We start from the raw sequence: 19704 nt of genomic DNA on the forward strand, positions 1-19704 counted from the left end.
GAAATCAGTGTATGCACCCAGGAAACGTTGAATTCTGTACCTCAATGCTTAATTATTAAACACTGACTCGACAAATGCACAAAGCAAATTTAATGGATTAAGCCTCATTTACCAACGATCCGCATTGCAAGAAGTCGAATGAAGAAGTTTACCTTGCATATCGCGAATCGTGATAATCACATCACAGAAATGCTTCGTATGACCTTCTTTTCGTCGGCTGACTGATCGTCTCGATTACGGAGTCAGCTCGATACTGATCTTGCGCCTGGACTACCTGAGCGAATCGGAACAAGAAAAAATTTCAGCAAAGATGAGACCCATATCCATTTAAAAAAAAACTCAAAATATCTCCCAGTCAATGCATCTAATGCATTTATGAAATTCTTCTTCGGTACAGCGAATTTTGAAAATCATTCAAAAAACGCAAAGCACGCAGAAACGTATAGATAGAATTTTGACGTTCAAGGGTGATGACCTAAGGAGCTAGTCGTTCCGGCACCCATAGGGGTCCTCGATTGTTTTTCCTGTAGGTATAGGCATGTACAATTGTTTATAAAACGTAGCTATAGACAGGGAAGGGAGCACCTCGCGCAACGAGGGGAATCAGGGGGGTTCTCGTCCCCCGTGCAGCCCGGCTTTGACCCGGGTTCGAAAATAGGGAGGATCGCAGATTACGGCCTAGGGTGCAACAACCTCTGGGCGTCGTCTCCCCATGCCCTTCTCGGTGTATGGTATATCCGGCGGAACCACCCTCCCGAGCCAGAGTCGACGTTTCTTTTGACTTTTCTTTGGAGCGGTGGTTCCCCCCAGCTCCGCGCAGCTTTCTTTTCGACGCTGCAGATGCACCGTCCGCACGTGTCTGTGCCTAGATTCACGTTACTCCGCCTAATCCGCCCTCGCTGACGTCACGGGGCACAAGCCGCCTCCGAAGACAACCCCTGTAAGCCGATGGATATGATTCATGATGAGAAGAATAAGTTCGGTCGATGATCCTTCTTGCACAGGTACGTAATACATGTGCAAGTTATACGTTGAAGAACCGTATTCAATTTAGGAGTAAGAAAAAAATTACGTCAAGAATAAATATTCCTTCACTTTTTACCTACTCGTATGCAAAAATGTACAGTAATTCTGTCCTTGTTTTAATTTTATAATTGTTGAATTGCTTTTCATTTTTTTGCTACTCCTTGGATGTACGAAGCTGCGACGCGATTCGTCGTATGATTCGTACAATCGCATGCAAATTTTGTTTTTGTTCAGACTAAGGTGTAATCAACAGATTTTCGATAATAACAATTGTGTAAAAAAAAAAAGAAATTTATAATCCCGGTTCCGAATATTTTTATGAATCACGTATACTCGAGTAGAATTACGTATATATTTACAATTGAATCGCAGTATATATACGTATATTCATATGCAGTCACTATTAATGTGTTGATAGGATTATTATAGATTGTGAATAATGGTGTATAAGCTTTTATATTTGTTTTATTGTCACCCACAGTGCACGCGCTCGCGTGTTACTGTCTCTTGGAATAGTTATTTAATACGCACAAGCAGCGGAGAGGAAACCAGTTCCACAAACTGGAATAAACGCTGCGGCTTGCAGGTATTTGCATTCTCGATTCCCAAGGGTTTCCGATTTCTCCGAAATCTTCATAAGTGGGAATCGAGGACTCTGAACATTTAACGAAAGTGTGAAACGAAAATTTAGCTTATCGAAACGAAGTTGACGAACATTTTCAAGACATAAGCCACAGCTAAGAGTGACGGCTAAAAATAATACAAAAATGTTCCTTTAATTTTTTTCCAAAAAATATCAGGCATAATATTATAAATGACAATTGTAATAATTTATTTACTTTCGTTTTCTTTTTGTTTTTCCACTATTCGCAAGAGACAATATCACATTACCTTTATACGGTAATTTGTTAGTCCATATGTATAAAGAAAGTCTTAAATTAATGTAATAAAAAGATACATGTACAGGTGTTTAAAATCTGCCCAGGAGTACGACGTAGGCTAAATTGTATGTATAATCCTTCATCGTATAACTCGGATATGTCAATCGATGCTTCCACGCTTCAATTATAGGTTTACGACGATACAAGTGTCATATTGTTAACGTATTGGATTATTAAACGTAGGTATGTTGAAAAGTAACTCATATTATATACGGATTTTATGATGCTGGGTTAGTAAGTACGAGCGTAAAATTCCACTCTTGCGATCGCGTCCGTCACTGTACCGTTTTACGTACTAATACTGACGTTAATTTACTCAGTATTGCGGCGGCGAACACGAGCTCCATCGCTGTATGCGATTCGTTCCGATTAGCAGCAGTGCATGTTGACGAAATTTTGTTTATCCTTATAAATCGAACCCCAAGCGCCGTACTTTTCGTTAGCTGCCGGTTTTTTCGGCAGCTCCTGCGAAGACTGCTGCCGCACTTGCTCCTGGCCTTTCCTGTTGCGTTCGAAAAAAGAATAAAAAATCGTCAAAATATCCGGACGAAATGTTTCTGGTTACATCGCATCTAACATTTGGCTCAGTTATAAAATCTATTACATTCAAGCCACTGCGGTGGCTAGGCAATACGGTGCCCAAAAGCGTAAACAGCTGATCCAGTTGGATAAATTATCCCCGAATATCACGGTATGTAAGACTTGGCACAAATTTTTCAGTGCTTATTACATCACGTTGAGTTATTACAGATTTTCAAAAACGACGTCTTCAAATGTCAATTATCCAGTACAGATCTTAAATAATCAACCGTCGTGTCACTTTCACGTAATGCAAAAGAATAGATTCTTCTTTTACATTCAGCTACAGCTGTATTAATCCTCACAGTATCGGAGTCTCCGATAATCCGGTAAAATCCAGCTCGTATCCCGTTTGTATTTACGATCGTGAGAAATGTAAGATTCAAGAAGTACGCGTGTATCCGTAGAGCCTACGATCGACGCGATTCCGGATTGATCGAGAATCGAGTGGGAAGGTGAAAAACCTGATGCTCAAATCGTAAACGGAAGTCTCGGTGTTTTTATACTGATCAAGGTATTCGAAAATCGTGGAGATTGTTTATTTATTCATTTATTTAGTTATTTATTTATTTACCTCACTTCCTGGTAAGGCCCCTTCACGATGGAGCTGTCAAAGTTCTTGTAGACCATTTTACCTCGTTGTTTTTACCTCGACCCCGATTACACCGATGTGATTAATTCAAGCTGTTGCGAGCGTTGCTGTGGTTGACAATTTTGCGGAAGCTCCGATGTACTATGCTTCTCGGTCGCGGAGTTCACTTCTGCGTGAAATTGTAATGCATCGAATTAGAAGCGATAAAAATGGATTTGAAGAAAAAAAAAACAAAAAAAAAAAACTCGCAGATCGTAGCTTCTCAAGGTATTTAAAAATCGTTTCGCTGATTCAGCTGGATACACAGAACGCTTTCAAAATCCTCCGAATCTACGGGCTATAGAACAAATTTGGAAATCATTCAGTCATCGTTTCCCCAGAGTGAGAAAGAAAAAATACGTTAAAAATCACCCAGACGTGAAATCCGAGGACGTCTAACTATTTCGGCAGCAAGTCTCTGTCAAATTCTATCCAATAGCGAGAACATCGCCAGAGATTTCCCTAACGAACCCGTGTATATATATATATATATATATATATATGTATATATACCTATCTTCGAAGCACGAGGACCAGATACTACCGTCAGTTTTTCTACTCTGAAATTTTTTACAGAAAAACACGCCGGAAGACCGGTTGGAGGGGCCGCGGAAAATCTCTAGAAACTATGTTTAGAAACGAAGTTTGACCCCAATTAGTTCACTTGGTGAACCGCATTTGTGCTCAATCCAAAAGACAATTTTTCGTTTGCAATCGTATAATCGTACTGACCTAAATTCTCTTTCGTTTGAAATTGTTCAACGCTCTCGAAATCGCGAAAATTTATGCATTCGGATTGAGAACCTCTGCTCTGGACTGTAATCCTGCAGACCAGTAAAGCGGTTGCAGGAGTGCCGATCCGCTCAAGATTCCACTCTCTGGTTATAAACCGTCATTTTGATGCTGAGAATACGGTGTTTGTATCGTGAAAATAAGGACCTGCGGGGTTATGGCGAAACTCACCCTACGGCACGTGGTGTAAATGTACTAGAACGAGTAGTTCTAGGCAGTTCCCAGCATTACCCCTTCGGCTGCCTTTTTTAGTCTGAAGGTTCTTGCCTAACCTGTTATAACAAAGGAGATAAGCATACGTTAAATTCCATTGAAAACAATTTACGCAAACCAGCTTCGGACGGGGTGCAAGAATTCAAATTTGCCCCGCGTTCTTAACGCTCTACACGATTTCTTGGTAAACGAGTGGCGTCATCGAAAACAGTTAATGTAATTTAAATATGCAATCAACAGGCTTAAAGGTAGAAAACTGGTTCCAGCTATCATTTCTACTCGGTCCACACGGCACGTCACGCTTTTTTGCACTGCGACGGTGTAAGCTCGTTGAAAAATAAGCGCATGCCTTGTTCGATTTCCGCAATTAATAGTGATTTTTGGTTCGTTATCTAGTCACCTGTTTACCATCCATTTTCTATTCTTCTATGATTTTTTTCGTTTAAAATAAATTTTTTTTTTCTTTTGATTATTTCAATCTAGTCGGATTAAAGACCGTGTTACCCGCTTACCTTACGCTGGGTAGGAATGTTGGTGAGTTGCCTTGGCAATCTAGGACTTTGCACCTCATGGACACATGTGGCTAGGATAACCTCGGGGAATTAACACACACTCCAATTAAATGATAATATCAGTATCGTCGATAGACCAAAGAGATCTACAGACCGTTGAAGATGTTTTCGAAGAGAGCTGCTGAATTTCGAACCGAACTGCTGAGTGAATCGCAAAGTTGCGACTACACCTGGCACCGCTGTTCCCTCGGCTTTTACCCAAGCCGTCCCCACCGACTTCGGTCCGGTCTTTGCGACCTGCACCACCTTCCAAGACGGCCGATCCCCGGTAAGAGGAATTCCTAGAGAGGTCACCGCGATTGATACAGACCAAAATGTTCGCCGATGGGTCCCGTTGTGTCCTTCGACCGCTGGCAGATTGTGAAATAAAAATATACAGGGTTCGATATCGAAAATAGCGTTTTTTCCCTTAGGATACAAGGAGCCTTGAGGCGGTGGACAAAGTGACGATCATAAACAAAGAACATATTTGTGCTAAACTCTGCTGGACGCTGCAATATTAAAAAGATTGCTTTCATAATTTATGATACGAATCTTGAGATCTGGAAGACAAATTTACGAAAAATAACACTGGGAACAAATTTTATATGATGTACTGCTTGGAAAGATGTGGATTATAAATTTTAAAGGTCAACCCGAGTTCCTGATTGGTCACAAATTTTACGTGTGAATGATGCCAGGTATCGTATATACCGAACGCGGAAGAAATATTTATGTATGTACGTAGAAAATTTATTTGAAACCTTCAGTTTCCGATCACTGATTTTTATTTCTCATACATACATCAACCGTTCATTTTTTTTTGTTTCTGGACTTAACGACGCGCAGAACCGACTGATAAAATTTTTCTAATTTATCTTTAACTGAAACTAGTGATACTATCCCATTACGTCATATTGCAGTCATAGACTGGTGACAGGAAAAAATTGTAATTCTTTTATTCTCCCGACTCCATTCGAGTTTGCAAGCCGAGGATTGACTCCTAATACGAGCTTCTCCAACAACAAATAATTGACACGCCTTGTAGAGCTGAATTCGAATTTCGCATTAATTAACTGAACATACGTTGAAGTAGATATTCACATATCTACTTATTTACAAACTAATCAAGAGGGTAGAGTGTGAACGGAATTGCCAATTTTCATCTCCGTAAAACCAGCTCAAACGCAGTTGGTACAGAAGTGAACAGAGAACAAGGTTTTTCAATACATACCGTTACCGTATTACTAGTTTTAGTTTTTTTCCATTAGAAAGTGCCAGGTGTGAATATTAGCTCTTTTAAATTTCGACTGAACATGGAATCTTCCACTGTGACGTATTAATTACTATCATACGGTAGCATCACCGACGCACAGCATAATAAGATACTATAATTAAATATCAGTAGCAAAATCAGTCCTCGAATATTTCTGTCCTAAATGTTACGAGGAATCGTGAAACGAAAAGGAGTATCGTTATACTTGCGAATTGAATGGAGAATTAAATTTAAAAAAATTTGAAACGTTTACAACATTCGTGTTTCTTCTTTCGCAACCGGAATGTACAGTCGTAGGTATATCTACAACAGGTGAATAAAAAACCAGAATCTTTATGGAAAGCTTTTGCAGCCTGACCCGAATCACGTAAGCGGAACCAAAATGTCTGCGAGTTGTTTATTCACGGCCATGTACCTTGCACGCCGAATCTCAAGTTTCCTCTACTACATAGTATAAATCCACCGGTAAGACACGAGGTGTTCACGTGCCAATCTCCTTCCTGCGCTATGAGTTTCCCAAGGAATTCATAGATGCTACCTTCCGATGCGTAATTTAACACGTATATCGCGATATATCGGGAACTTTACATAGTCCGATAAAAAACAAAAAAGGCTACTCGCCAACCTAACAGAAATCAATTACAGTAACTAGAAAGAACATAGTTAAAATTGAATACAGAAGAATGCTACCATGTTGGAAACGCACGTGAGTGCATTACACGTTCTGGAATCGTGTCTCTATTATAGAGTTGAGGTAAACTAGAATCTGATGCAACAACTGCGATCGTGTCATCAGAAGCACTAAAGACCTTCTTCGTCTCATCTTCGCGGTTCTGCCTACCGATACAGATGTGATTTCACCGCGGCTTTGTGGAAGAAAGACGTAAGTAAGAGCAGCGTCAAGAAAAGCAAAAATGAAAAGAATACAACGTTTTCCAGTTCCAGAAAAAATTAAATTCTTTGAACGAGAATTCTAATGAAGGTAAGAAATTCTTTCTGCTAACCGTTACATCACATGACGTAACTTCGATCAAACAATTACACCTCTTGGGTTTCCAACTTCAACCACCACCGGATTAAATTCCAATTTTAGTTGTCAAGTTTTTGCGAACCTGTTCCGTTACTTCTACAAATTGAATATTTTTATAGTCTCGGTGGCATTTTTTACGTATTGTTCTAACTTTTCGTCAAGGTTTAGGAGATTGTTTACGATATTCATCGATCTCGCGTACATTTTTTCCATAAATATAATTTTATGTATGTTCACAAAGCTAGCATTCGAAAATAAAATTAAATATATTTCAAATTGATTAACGCCAACATTGCGTATATTCAGCGCGTTAATGAAATTCAAACAAATTTCTCTGTGCGTAGATATGTGACACGAGTCTCTATTGCAACAAGCAAAAAGTATTTTTTGGTACTAATTTCCACTCATCATACGCAGTTTTGTGTTGAAGTAGACTAAAATGAATAAATCGATCGTTGCAATTTTCATGCAAGCACATTTCCATTTGGAAGGGAATTGAGAATAATTGACCGGAACAAAATTAATTGAATGCAAGTTGTTTCGTTGCGGGATTTCAGAAATTTTAAGTCTTCAATTTGGTTCACAATCATCGTTTCAGTTTGATGAGACGAGATGAGATGAGATCGAGCTTGGCATTTTTGTTTTCAAGTGATCCAAGTCAATTGTAATTAAAGTTTCACATTGGATCATCTTTTTACACATTCCAGATGTTTCGATAATAAAATATGCAAAATATTAGGATAAGAGTAATGAAAAATTACGAAAATTCATACACGACGGCGTGTTGCGGCAAATCTAGTTCCCGATAACCACACTTGGTACCGCCACTTCCCATGCCAATGAATGGGGTCCACGTGGTGGAGGAATCATGAAGAATATTCACGAAAAGCAGACGACACATAAAGGGCCTCTGAATCAGCTGATAGTATGGCAATAAGAAGTCGGCGATGAAAACGTCAGGAACGTCAAATTGTTCAGTGTTCGACGTGTACCCAAATCGCGTGTTCGGTCTGATAAACAAGTCCTAGTTCTATCGCCCCATCGGTATCTGGAAGTAAACAAACAAAGAAAGTTTCAAGGAAACCACGTACGGATAATTAAATATATAATGCGTCCAGTCCAGAGGCAGCGACAAGGCCTGCAGTACGGCATAGTTTTACTTTGCATGCAGGCCATAAATTTTGGTATCGACAAGATACCACCAGCCACTTTAGCCGGCGTAATAGGACAGGTAAAACTTTGTACAATGACTTTAACCACTTCGTATAATTTTTTGATTTACCTGACTGAACCTCGTCACTCTGTTTCTTTCAGACACTTTTGTACATGGGAGTGATAAAAGTACCATGGAACGCCGACCAAGTGTGTATATCATGTGTGAAGATACTAAAGTATCGTAATTGGCGTGCGTTTATACTCTCAAACTTCGAGCATGGATCGGACATGCATTTGTACTACAACATGGTGTCGTTTATCCTGAAAGGATCGACTCTGGAGAACAAGTATGGAACAGGGAACTTCGTTATGCTGTTATCGTTCTTGTCAGTTGCCTGCAGCTCCATGTACGTTGCTTTGGGTTACTGCCTGACTCAGGTGACCGGAGACTACGGCTATTACACGTCTTGTGCCATCGGATTCTCCGCTGTTTTGTTCGCGCTTAAGGTAATCTGCATATGCGAGGAACAGGACAGACTGCGCGACGTTGGAGGCTTCAGAGTCCCGAGCAAATTTGCTGTCTGGGCTGAACTGATTTTGATACACCTGTTGGTGCCAAACGCTTCGTTTGTCGGTCACCTTGGAGGAATACTGGCTGGTTGTTTGTACTGTTACACAAGTGTTGGCGCAATCGTGGATAGAATGATATGCGGAATTACTGGTCATCCTATTGTACATGAGGAAGAGTTTTACAGAAGGCGAAGTTATTTTTAAACACACCTTTTTTTCTCTCCCAATAACTAAGTTATTGTTTGGAAATTCACACACATGGACTTGATCTTCGACATTCTTTTACCCATGCTTATCATCTCCATTCTTTAACAAAAGTATCTAAAGGCTGAATGTAATTTTAGTTTTAAAAAAGAAAACAGAACAGGAGAACTCCCCTAGTTTGTTCGGTTGTGAAAGAGAATACTTTTTTATATTACAATACATTTCAACGTGCATTGTATTATAAGTAGTCAACGACGAAACTTGTATAGTAATGTAAGATCCTTGTGCAAAGTTAAATTATATTTATATTTATATTTATATTTCGTACTTTACCTACTTCCATGTAGATTGCTGTATTTTACTACTTAATTAATAAACAGAGAACTCTGACAATAATTCACCCTCCGCTGATACTGATTTAAAACGCATTTTGTCGAGAGAAGATATGTGTACCAGAAATTATTCAAAAAATGCTCAAAGATACAGAGACCGACATCCTGCAAGATAAAAAATCATCATTCGTTCAAGTTAAAAATTATTTCGAATGTATGTACAGTAAAATCAATGATTTTCACGTTATTTTCTTTTATTTATGTAAAAAAAATAAATACAGTACATAGTCCGGGAGCTATGTATCGCCTAATAGTATAGAACGACTGAAGATGTGTTTACGAAATTATAATCAAATACCTATGCTATCCTTAGCAGATTGTGTAACTTGTGCAATGTACTGGCTGGTAATTGGGTATTTGATGGGTCTAGAAGTAAATCGAACATTGAAACATCACCTAGAATCAAACCGATATTGTCAACAAAAATACCCAGCAGAACATACATACGCAGAATTCAAATAGCAGAATGCCAATAATTACCGGCAGATCGATTATTTATTCGATAAGGCAGGTCGTAAAATGTTAAATACGCGGTAAGCCTCGCTAGCATTTCGGAGTTTGCTTCGACAATTCCGTTAGTTAAATATTCCTTCAACAGCGGCTTTAAATCTGTAGGAAGGAAAGGGATATTTTGATCAAAACTGAGATTCAACACTAACATAAATGGAATTGTGATACATGTATAAATATTTACCAGGTTCCCAACTATCCATAATTAGGGCCGTCTTCTGTTTAATTGCCAAAGCACTTTCAGAGCTTAGCAACAAGTTTCTTCCTTCATTTTTCGATCTCTCTAATACTTGAATGGCAATCAGTTTTATTTGCCAAACCAAATAGCTATTGGGTTGTCTCCCAATGACGTCTAAACTTTTAAGCAAATTTACCCAAAGCGGCAGCAGACTTATTTTATCTTTGACCACGCATTCATACGCAACTATTGCAAAAGTTTGGAGTAAATGCCGCTCGGAGATGTTAAATTCAGAATTTTTATGGTCATTTGGTAACCTTTCCGAAAGATTTTTCGAAGTGTGAGACGATTCTGTGACTTCCATTTTTTCGTCCAAATCCTCCGAATAACCGGACAGTCTTCCCGAGGTCTGCGCTAAAGAACTGGAATTTATTTTGCTAGAGTTTCTACCAGTTTCAGAATGTCTCGAAATTCTTTTTGTCTTATGCTTAGTCAGTCCTTGCAAAAAATTTTTCACTATATTCAGTACAGTCTTATCGTTTGTAAATGACGTTATGTTCTCCGGTTTTGCAGCCCAAGCGATAACATTTTCAGTCGTCAATGTTTTTGCTACTAGGCTTCTAAATCCCTGGAAAATATTAATTTTTTTTTAACCATACCACTCAACGCTTGAATTTAAAATCAAATTGGTAATACAGATTTTGCGTACATGTGGATCTTCCTGGTAAGACAGACATCCGGCTCTCTGCTTAACGTCAACGAAGTCACACCTCTCCAACATATTCATTAAACGCTCCCAATTCTGTCCTTTTTCGAACACCACATTCCAATATCTATCATCCCTCAGCTCTACTCTTTTCAGACTATTCAATTCTGGTAACAAACACGGAGCCCTTAGCATAACCTCTTGACCACTGGCCAGATTGTCCGATTGAAAAGTTAAATGTACAGTCGCATAACATAAACGACCCGTGTCTATGTCTCTCGGTAGAAGCAGACGTGGTTCAGCGGCCAATACATACAAATGGCGCAATGCTTGCAAATGATACCTATTAGTTTAAGGAAGATACATTTTCACCATTATTGAAATTTTCTTCAAATGTTTTTTACTTGTGAAATTAAATATCTGCAAATATTAATGCCAACATGACAAATCGTAGACGTTTTACCTGTTGTCATTGCTGTGCGTCGGAAACTTTGGAAAAAGAGCGATGAGAAGCGCAGCAATGGCACTTGGGCTGTTAGAGAGAGTGTATCTGCCACCACCTAAGAACAACAGTCCAAGAGCCATGTGGGTTGCTAAATGCGAGCCGTACGTGACGACACTGCTTGCAGGACCAACCCGAGTTCGTATATATCGACATATCCTGAGAATCTTGGGAAATCAATGACAGATGTAAATTTGTTTACTACAATGCTACCCCGAGTTTCTATGCCACAGATAAGACATTGAGAATTACCTGGAGGTCTCCTGTACCAGCCATCACAGTCGCAGCAGCTAACAATATGACATTTAAACAAGTTTCAATTGTTGATTTCCCAGCTAGTTCGGCAATTGATTTATGCGAAAGCGCTGTAAATATTTGTGCGTAATTATACAGCGTCTTGAAAGCATTCCTGTTCGCTGATCCTGCATATTTCAAACCTAATGCCAAACAGGCGCCTGCGATAATGTTGCAGTACGCTTGGCTAAATTTAAAACACAAATATGTAAACTGTAAGTTGAATTTCCCATTGTCAGAATTTCATTTCATCACATGATGATAATTCGGAATTTGTTAGCTTACTTCATGGTCTCCAAATCCACGGTTTGCATGATTTCTGGTGTTGGTTTCTGCAACCTGTACTGATAAACGATCTCTGGTACATGACTAGATACCCAAGAGGTGGTTGGCTGAATTTCATCCCATAGAATAAGCGACTTGGCGAGTATTCTCAGCAGAAGTAGATCCGGTCTAACAAAATCCAAGAGAAACTGCGTCTCTGGAGCTTGCATCCATCGTGCAACAGCCCGATTTCCCGTGTTGAAATACATCAAGCCCAGCGCCACCGTTGCACCCTGACTAGTAACATCTATGTTGATAGAATCCCCCTCCCGGATCTGATAACTGAATAAATATTCATTATCAAATAGGTTTTTCATCCACATTCGATGCAAAATTACCTGGGCGATTTGTATTTGTCCTTCTGCGCACCAGTCAGAGGCCTCACATTTCCTCCGAGCATGTAGTAGTGTAGAGTGTCAGGAATACTGGACAAATCCGACCCCCCTCCGCATCCTAAGACAACTAAACCCAAGGCCAACCCTGCAGCTAATGAATAAGACTCGCGATCAACGCAATTTTTCATCTCTGGACCGGGAGGTCTTCCTGAAATCAAAATCGAGTTTCCAACTCAAGTAACTGAACACAGATACGAAGCTAGATAAAGAAACAAAAATGTGATAATCACCAATCTCTGATAACAGTGCATGAGAAATATGTTTGTGAGCTGTTCCCTGATACACAAGACCAACGCCCATTAGTGCGGCGACTTGAATATTCTGTTGCACGTTAAGTTCGATGCTAGTAGGTGGTAGCAAAGTTTCAACGTGTAAAGATAAAAGCTTTGTCATGGAAACGTCCATGGTGGCTCTGTGGGATGCAGATAAGCCAAGTAAAAGGCCTACGCTGGTTGTTTCGTGGCACTCAACTAAATATTCGTACATATTGAAGGGAGCCAGATTTTTAAGATGACCGTTCAGCCCTAGCGCCATAAGGAAACCAGCATGCTCAATACCAAATTCACTTTGCTGTGGTTTATTGTAAACTATCCAAGTGGAGTCAATGTTTGACGCATTGGGGTGAATCCGGAGTCCCGCTGCAACTCCGTTGTGGAAAAGTGGCCACAAATTCATATTCGGCGGTACGTCTATATGCGCTAGCTCAATTGATGTACCACGTGGAGGAGCCTTACCTAATCAGTATGTAGTTTAACGTATAGTTAGTTAAACAGATGTCATACATAAGTATCTTCTGGTACCTTATATTAAGATCAGTATTACATCACAAAAACTAATATTCACCTGTAAGACAGAGACGAGGCACCGGAAGCTGTTCGGTAATGATCGGTGTTGAGGTTCTCAGCGTAAACATGCCTCTGGCAACAGGAAGCGCCATAGTTCTGGTACACAAAGCATGTAAATGCCTTTCCTGTTCTTCGATAAAATCATGATCACTTACATCTGGGCGCTGAGCAATTGCGATTCTTACTGGCTTTGAAGAATTCAACAGCCTTCTCACCTCAGCAACCCTGTGATCTTTGCTGAACCTCAGTTTAAGAACCTGCAACAATTTAGAAACACGTTCAAGTCAACTCTAAATAAAGTAAACCGGTGTGATCTTCAGGCTGCCAATTCTATGAATTAGCTTACAGTGTCGTCAAACTCCATCCCGTCATCCTGCTCCGGATCTTTAACTATACAACTTTTACCCGTATTCATGTGACAGTCAACATTCAAAGGCAACGAATGTCGTTCCAATGCCGCCAAATCTTGACGATCAATCAATGCGTACACGGACGTTGGCCAGTCAGACGGTGGTCTTGCCCTACATTGGTGCATAGCTTCATTCAAAAGTAACGAAACTCCGGGTGGAAGGATTTCAAGATCTTTACAGCTCATGCCTACAATGTAAAAATGCAAATATTTCACAAGCTGAAATGACTAATAAAATGTAAAAAGTCACTGCATATCCTACTAACCCATTTCATGATACAGCAGAACCGCCTTCTCTGGCCCAAGATAATTGGAGCTTCGTGGTGTTTCTTTCTCTTGCCTACTAGCAAGATCTTGAGGGTCAATACGACTTCCAGCTGGTACAACTAGTTTGGTAAACTGTTCAAGTTGTAAACCAGAATTTTCTTTCCCGTATGTTATTAACGCTGTCAATTGAATTATATTCTTCGTGCGTACATTAACTTGACTCAAGTAAGGAAAAGGATCTATATCTCTTCTGATTAATAACTGACTCAAGGTTTTGAATATATTTGGTGGATTCATCGGCATGTAGTTAGGAGGAGTGATCTTCTGAAGATCTGACATACCGATTTGAGATTTACTATTATTCAGCAGACAAATGTTCGGAAAATCAATGAAATAATGATGTGAGAACGCGCTGAAATTGAGGTCAGTACTCAACTGGTGTAAAAAACGAACCAGCAGAGGCAGACTATCTGACATAGTCAAATTTAATTTGAGATCTTCATAGACTAAGTGAAGAGAAAATAGGACCAATGGGAGGTAAGGAAAAAGAATAGCTTGCGAATTGATTTTTGCTGGGGTGTTTGAAGCAGTATTTCTACACCTTTGGTCATCCATCGATTTTGAGATAACTCTCATTTTGGCAAGACCAAGGGTATCAAAGACGAATTCTTGAGAGTTTTTCTGCTCCGTAGACTTCATAAGGTAAAGCCAGTCGTCATTTGATCCAGAATCATTAGTTTTCTGTTTCTTTGGAAGAACGCTAGGGCTATTGTGACCCGTTGGCTGATCATTGTCGCAATCGCTTTGAACAAGCGGAACTTTGTCCACGTCGTACCCTAAAAGCGTGAGTAGGACTACCACAAACAGATTCCATTCTTGCGTCGGTCCGAAGTCTTGAGGCCCAGGCGCGTTTCGAGCGCCGTACCACTTTACCAATAATTGCATTGCCAGATCTCGCTGCAGTACGCTGCGAAGAGTTGATAAGCATGTTGTAACTGTAAAAAAATTCCGACAGCTATGTCTACAAAACCAATCCGTCTCTTCCTTCAAGAATATAGGAAAGGCAATATATTCTATACCTAGAGAAGATGTGCTGGCCTCCGGCAAAGAAATTCTGAAGAATTTTCCACTTTCGTATTCCAGAGTAACTGTGTTGCATACCGCCTCTTTGAGAGCAAGTAAACTCGCGTCTAGCATTGAGTTTTCTAGCATAACAGGCAATCTTGAGGCCGTGCTGGTAACTGGACTGAGCAAATGTAAACCTTCGTCGAATTTAGCTAATTCATGTGACATTGGGCAATTTGGCTTGATCAATGAACTTCTGCGTGGAAATGGAGAGCTACCAAGTTTTTGGGCAAAATTTGGAAGATAGTAGTTGGAACTTGCCAGAGGAGACAAAACTCCAGCAATATGAACCTTGCCTACGCAGGTCACTCCGGAATAAAGTGCGACTCCATTGGACAAATCTACCGTCACAATCATGTGAAGTTTCTGAAAAATCATAGGTACAAAAAAAAATTATACCAAATATAAATTTGTGCTGACGTGGAGAAAAATATGGAATTGTTTTGAATTAATCATATTCATTAATCTCACCGGCAAACTGACAGCATCTTTTGCAACTATACTGGTAACCATTCCGAAAATAATTTGTTGCTGTTTGTTTGACTTCTCAAGTCGTACCAAAAACAGTTGAGATCTATTCGGTACTAAATATCCCAAATAACTTTGACCGACAAGATCCGATGTCAATAAAACCTTCGATGCAGGTCCAGATATGACATCCCTTAAATTAAAGCGGAGTAAGATATGCTTGTTACTTCTCTTAACATCATAATCACTAAGAGCATTATTTTTTTTCAGGGTGGATACATTTGCTTCTAAATTCCAAACTATGGCCAAAACAAAGTTAATACAGAAACTCACTTCTGATTGAAGGTCCAAAGGAACTGCAAGCACAGGTAAGACCTAGATGGGATATCGGGAAAAATAGGAGGATTGGTAGGAGAGCAGGGGGTTCGACACTTGATACAAGATCTTGAACACTAATACTCACTTCGAAACTCCAACATTTTCTGTCCATACGTGATCCAGGCAAAGTTCAGGATACAGAGGCCTACTAGGACTGGCCATGGGATCTTGAAGATGTAAGCTACTGCAAGGACTACTCGGACTATTCGGCGACTGCCCCAAAATCGTTGCCATCACTGTGTGATGTAATCTAGTTTGATGAGCTATAGAGCTGCTGGGGCCTCCCAATAACGGAGAGAAAGTCGTGGGAGATTCAGATCTTGAAATAGCAGCCATCGGACTCTGAGATCTTGAATGTTGCTGCTGCGAAGGCGATGCCCCGCTGACAGAGCCTGTCGTATATGACGCCGCACGAGATGCAAAAGGGCTTGTGGCTGTTACTCCGCCACCCGCCAAACTAATACCCATACCAATCCCACTTGATTGCAAGTTAGGAATACCTGTTTGGGAGTGGTAGAAAAGGCACAAAACAAGACATTTTTAAGGATGATATTGACATTTTCAATATTTCATATAAACCAATGAACTCACCAAAAATACTGACGTGAGCCTTGCTAGTAGAGCTTCTGTTGGTAGAAAGATTGCTACCGATATTAAGAGGTGAGCCAGTTGCAGAGTGATTTAAAATAATACTAGGTGTAGTGTCATTGCCACAAACGACATGACACTCGTCAGACGAAGCCTTACGGATTTTATAAACTGAATGTAGGCCAGTACGGGTATCATAGACAACAGCTAGCGATGGTTCAGAACTTGTAAACACTATTTTCTGATGCGAATCGCACATATACGAGAGACTACCTGCAAAAATTAAAATTTAATTTATAATATCAACAGTAAGTGTATACTGAAACTAGCTACGAAGTTGAAATTAGTAACGTTGACGTAACGAAACATTGGGAAAAATTACTACGCTGCAATTTCAGAATGACTCTGAAGTAATTGTATTTTCGAAAAATAAGAATGGTTTGCTTTATTACGGTTTATTGTATTTGGAGACAATTCTAAAATTGAGGAATATTACGATATTTCCCAAACTGCGTAGTTTGAATAACATTACCAACTTCGGATTAACTATCAGTTTCATATTTATTTAATCTTTACCGTGCTTCAGCAGCAGAGGACAAATTTCGTCCAACGGATGCTTGAGAGAAAATGCTGTGGGTAATTGGTTTTCATTTTGCGCCGCCAGTTTGCTCGCTTCCAAAGAGGCATACCTAAGTAAATGTAACAGCATGTACTGTTGTTGACTTAATTTGCATAGCTACGAGTATAATTACCTCGACACTGTGGTAGGAGCTGGGAACTTTTCCAACAAAATTCCAAACTTTGTAGCCCAAACTGATGATACCTAAATCAATTGATGAAATTGAAATATTTTACATTTTCACATGATAAATGTTTCCAAACAGATCGAAGATTGTCTACCCACTTGAAATTGTAAGCTTGATACATAGTCTTCTCCAGTTTCAGTGAAAACCTTCAGGTTATATGAATCCAGGAGACAAATACACTCAATGGGGCTCCCGCTAGGCTCATTAAAGTCAGGTTGATTAGGTTTAACATTTTCTGGCGTAGTCGAGTGAAACACACACCAGAGAGCATGCTTTATGTCACTGTCACACGAGTATGAAGTTTGAAGCGACCTCGTAGACCCACTGCCTTTAGAGTGAACGGCAATTTTTCCTGAGCAGTACAATTCCTCTTCGCCGTAAGTTTTGTTTTGTCTAACAGACCAGAATTCTTGCTGTAATTAAATGTTCCGTTAATTGTTTCAAATAAGAGAGTATAATTTTAACTTTGTTTCCTAACTCCTTCAAAAATACTCAACGGCTTACAGGCGTTTTTTCTGATATATTCACTTGACTGAGCCTCTGTAAAATGAAACTCTCTCCTGGCGCAGTTTGATTGTTGGCCAATTGCTGGGCAACGACAGAACCTGGATGCCGCAAGATCGTCTGTCGTCCTCCTGGGACATATTCCTTGAAACATGATAAGGAATTTATTTATTTGGAATTAGTCAGCAAGTACAATAAAGTATTCGGTTTAAAACGCCGTGAACGAAATCGTACGATACGGAATTTGCTACGAACAATGCAGAAAACGAAATCGTGAAATATTTGTAAAAACACAAATAATTTTTTGCATAATTTTCAAGTTGGATCGACTAAGATACAGAATGAACCTGAAACGTATTATAGCTCACATCACGTTCAAAGTTTTTGCAATATACGACCGGCAAAGATAACCCAACCTAACATAACATAACCTAAAAGAAACAAACTGAGTAAACTTACCAGCGGATCGGAAGCGGCGATCATTTTCTCCCCGATTTCATCCAGATTTGCTAAGTTTCTTTATTATTTTATCGTAAACACTAGTAGCTGTCACAAAATTTATTTTTAGCACGTTATCAGTGTACGTGTTAGGGGGAAGAATAATAATAATCGGTTTACTCTAACGATGGTTTACTGTAAGAAAGGTTTTTGAACTGTCAGTTTATGTAAAGTGCCAGGTTTCGAACTCGTGCATCGCGTGATATTTTCTTTCTTAGAAAATTACAGTCACAAAATTGATGAATAAAACTCAATCAATCTTGTTTGTATGATTGCAGAAAAATTTGGAAAGAGATTTCAGTTGAATTAAACAAATTTTATCCATTCGAAGCAACGCTCCCAAACTTGACTCTCGACGTATATACGATATAATTATAATAACAATAACATTCGCGCAAACATGGCACATGTGGGTGATGTGGTAAGTAAAATAATGACGCTCAGATACGTTCTATAGAATTTTATCGTCAGATCACAACCAAAATGTAGTCTGATTTTAATTTCCCTGAGAAAAAATATCATTCTGCAAGCCTTTGCAACGATTTACAATACCTGAAAAGCTATTGTACAAAGCATAACCTATATTTGATATTCTCACTGTTTTACGTACCCATTTCAAAGAAACACTAATCATCAATAATTTACCCTACGATACAGACAGCTGATCAATTGATAGCAGGAAGCAGCGTTCTGTCCAGGCCTGCCGAGGAGTTTGACAATGACGTAAGCCAAAAATAATTCATTCAAACTCAATTACCAGACTCCTAAAGTGTCCTATGTTTCTCAGATTTTCTAAACTGACCAATTTTAATCCGTCCAAAAATTATTCCAGCCATCAGTGGAGGCAATGTGGGCAATCAAGGCGTATGAGCACGCAGAGATATACTTTAACGTTGGTAACAGAATTTTTTCATCCGAAATATCTATGCACATTTTTCTCCAGCTTATAAACACTGTTTCATTTCCAGATATTATGTTCGGTGGATCCTAAGCTCCTAAGACTGACACCGCACGATGATTTGATCTACAAATCATTTAGAGAATCGTTTCCAGACTTTAAAGTAGACAAGATTAACGAGGATGAGCTTAAGTCGCCCGAAGGAAAAGCAAAGTGGAGGCCGTTTTGCGAACAATTCAAGGAGGTTGTAGAAGACTACAGTTTCGGCACCCTGGTAAGGGCGGATTGTGATGGAGAATATTCCGAACAAAACAGCATACTAACATCCAGAATCCAATTCTATGCTATTGAGTTGGCAAGAAACAGGGAAGGTCTGAATGACAATATCAGAGGGAAGTACAAGCCCAGAACGGCCCCTAAGTAGTAATATTCCAATACTTTCACTTCACAAAACCGAGGTTGGCTGATTTATTTTTGCAACTATGCATTTAGCAAATCTCATTATTTACTTAATACTTGCAAAGCTACTAATTTTATGGTCCGCTAATATGTAATAAATCTTAAGAAAATATTTACAGTAAAAAAAAAAAAAAAGCATCGCCTAATTTTCTCCGATCGATTCCGTTTTTGTATTTCAAAATATAATAAC

The 19704-nt window shown here is 39.4% G+C and overlaps 3 protein-coding genes and 3 long non-coding RNA genes across 7 annotated transcripts; 3 read left to right on the top strand and 3 right to left on the bottom strand.

Moving 5' to 3' along the window:
* Positions 1–1473: 1473 nt before the first annotated feature.
* On the bottom strand, positions 1474–3307 carry LOC124185260. The gene is made up of 2 exons (XR_006871358.1): positions 3121–3307; positions 1474–2469 (listed from the first exon to the last, which is right to left on the bottom strand). It is a non-coding gene; the product is annotated as an uncharacterized LOC124185260 (long non-coding RNA).
* Positions 3308–4455: 1148 nt separating this feature from the next.
* Positions 4456–4876, top strand: LOC124185261. The gene is made up of 2 exons (XR_006871359.1): positions 4456–4565; positions 4666–4876. It is a non-coding gene; the product is annotated as an uncharacterized LOC124185261 (long non-coding RNA).
* LOC124185262 lies at positions 4817–7881 on the bottom strand. Its single transcript, XR_006871360.1, has 2 exons — positions 7813–7881; positions 4817–5104 (listed from the first exon to the last, which is right to left on the bottom strand). It is a non-coding gene; the product is annotated as an uncharacterized LOC124185262 (long non-coding RNA).
* Positions 7882–7910: 29 nt separating this feature from the next.
* LOC124185258 (rhomboid-related protein 4-like) lies at positions 7911–9364 on the top strand. The gene is made up of 2 exons (XM_046575836.1): positions 7911–8270; positions 8354–9364. Exons 1-2 carry the CDS (start codon positions 8148–8150, stop codon positions 8966–8968), a joined length of 738 nt encoding a protein of 245 aa, XP_046431792.1. The 5' UTR covers positions 7911–8147; the 3' UTR covers positions 8969–9364.
* LOC124185253 (anaphase-promoting complex subunit 1) lies at positions 8992–18296 on the bottom strand. The gene is made up of 22 exons (XM_046575824.1): positions 18119–18296; positions 17660–17803; positions 17254–17568; positions 17102–17172; positions 16926–17038; positions 16353–16622; positions 15847–16261; positions 15387–15576; positions 14870–15281; positions 13790–14785; positions 13461–13711; positions 13113–13371; positions 12500–13003; positions 12213–12417; positions 11836–12156; positions 11509–11737; positions 11218–11423; positions 10758–11097; positions 10055–10676; positions 9841–9969; positions 9659–9756; positions 8992–9465 (listed from the first exon to the last, which is right to left on the bottom strand). The coding sequence occupies exons 1-21, from the start codon at positions 18140–18142 to the stop codon at positions 9659–9661; spliced, it is 6114 nt and encodes a 2037-aa protein (XP_046431780.1). The 5' UTR covers positions 18143–18296; the 3' UTR covers positions 8992–9465.
* Positions 18297–18403: 107 nt separating this feature from the next.
* LOC124185259 (protein PBDC1) lies at positions 18404–19672 on the top strand. 2 transcript variants are annotated; one of them, XM_046575837.1, is made up of 4 exons: positions 18404–18578; positions 18815–18880; positions 18990–19049; positions 19126–19672. In XM_046575837.1, exons 1-4 carry the CDS (start codon positions 18558–18560, stop codon positions 19477–19479), a joined length of 501 nt encoding a protein of 166 aa, XP_046431793.1. In that variant the 5' UTR covers positions 18404–18557; the 3' UTR covers positions 19480–19672. The 2 variants fall into 2 exon arrangements, with proteins under 2 accessions (XP_046431793.1, XP_046431794.1); XM_046575838.1 differs by having other exon boundaries at positions 18567–18578; positions 18990–19053.
* Positions 19673–19704: the final 32 nt, after the last annotated feature.

This window comes from Neodiprion fabricii, chromosome 6 (genome assembly GCF_021155785.1).
Source record: "Neodiprion fabricii isolate iyNeoFabr1 chromosome 6, iyNeoFabr1.1, whole genome shotgun sequence".
Taxonomy (NCBI): domain Eukaryota; kingdom Metazoa; phylum Arthropoda; class Insecta; order Hymenoptera; family Diprionidae; genus Neodiprion; species Neodiprion fabricii.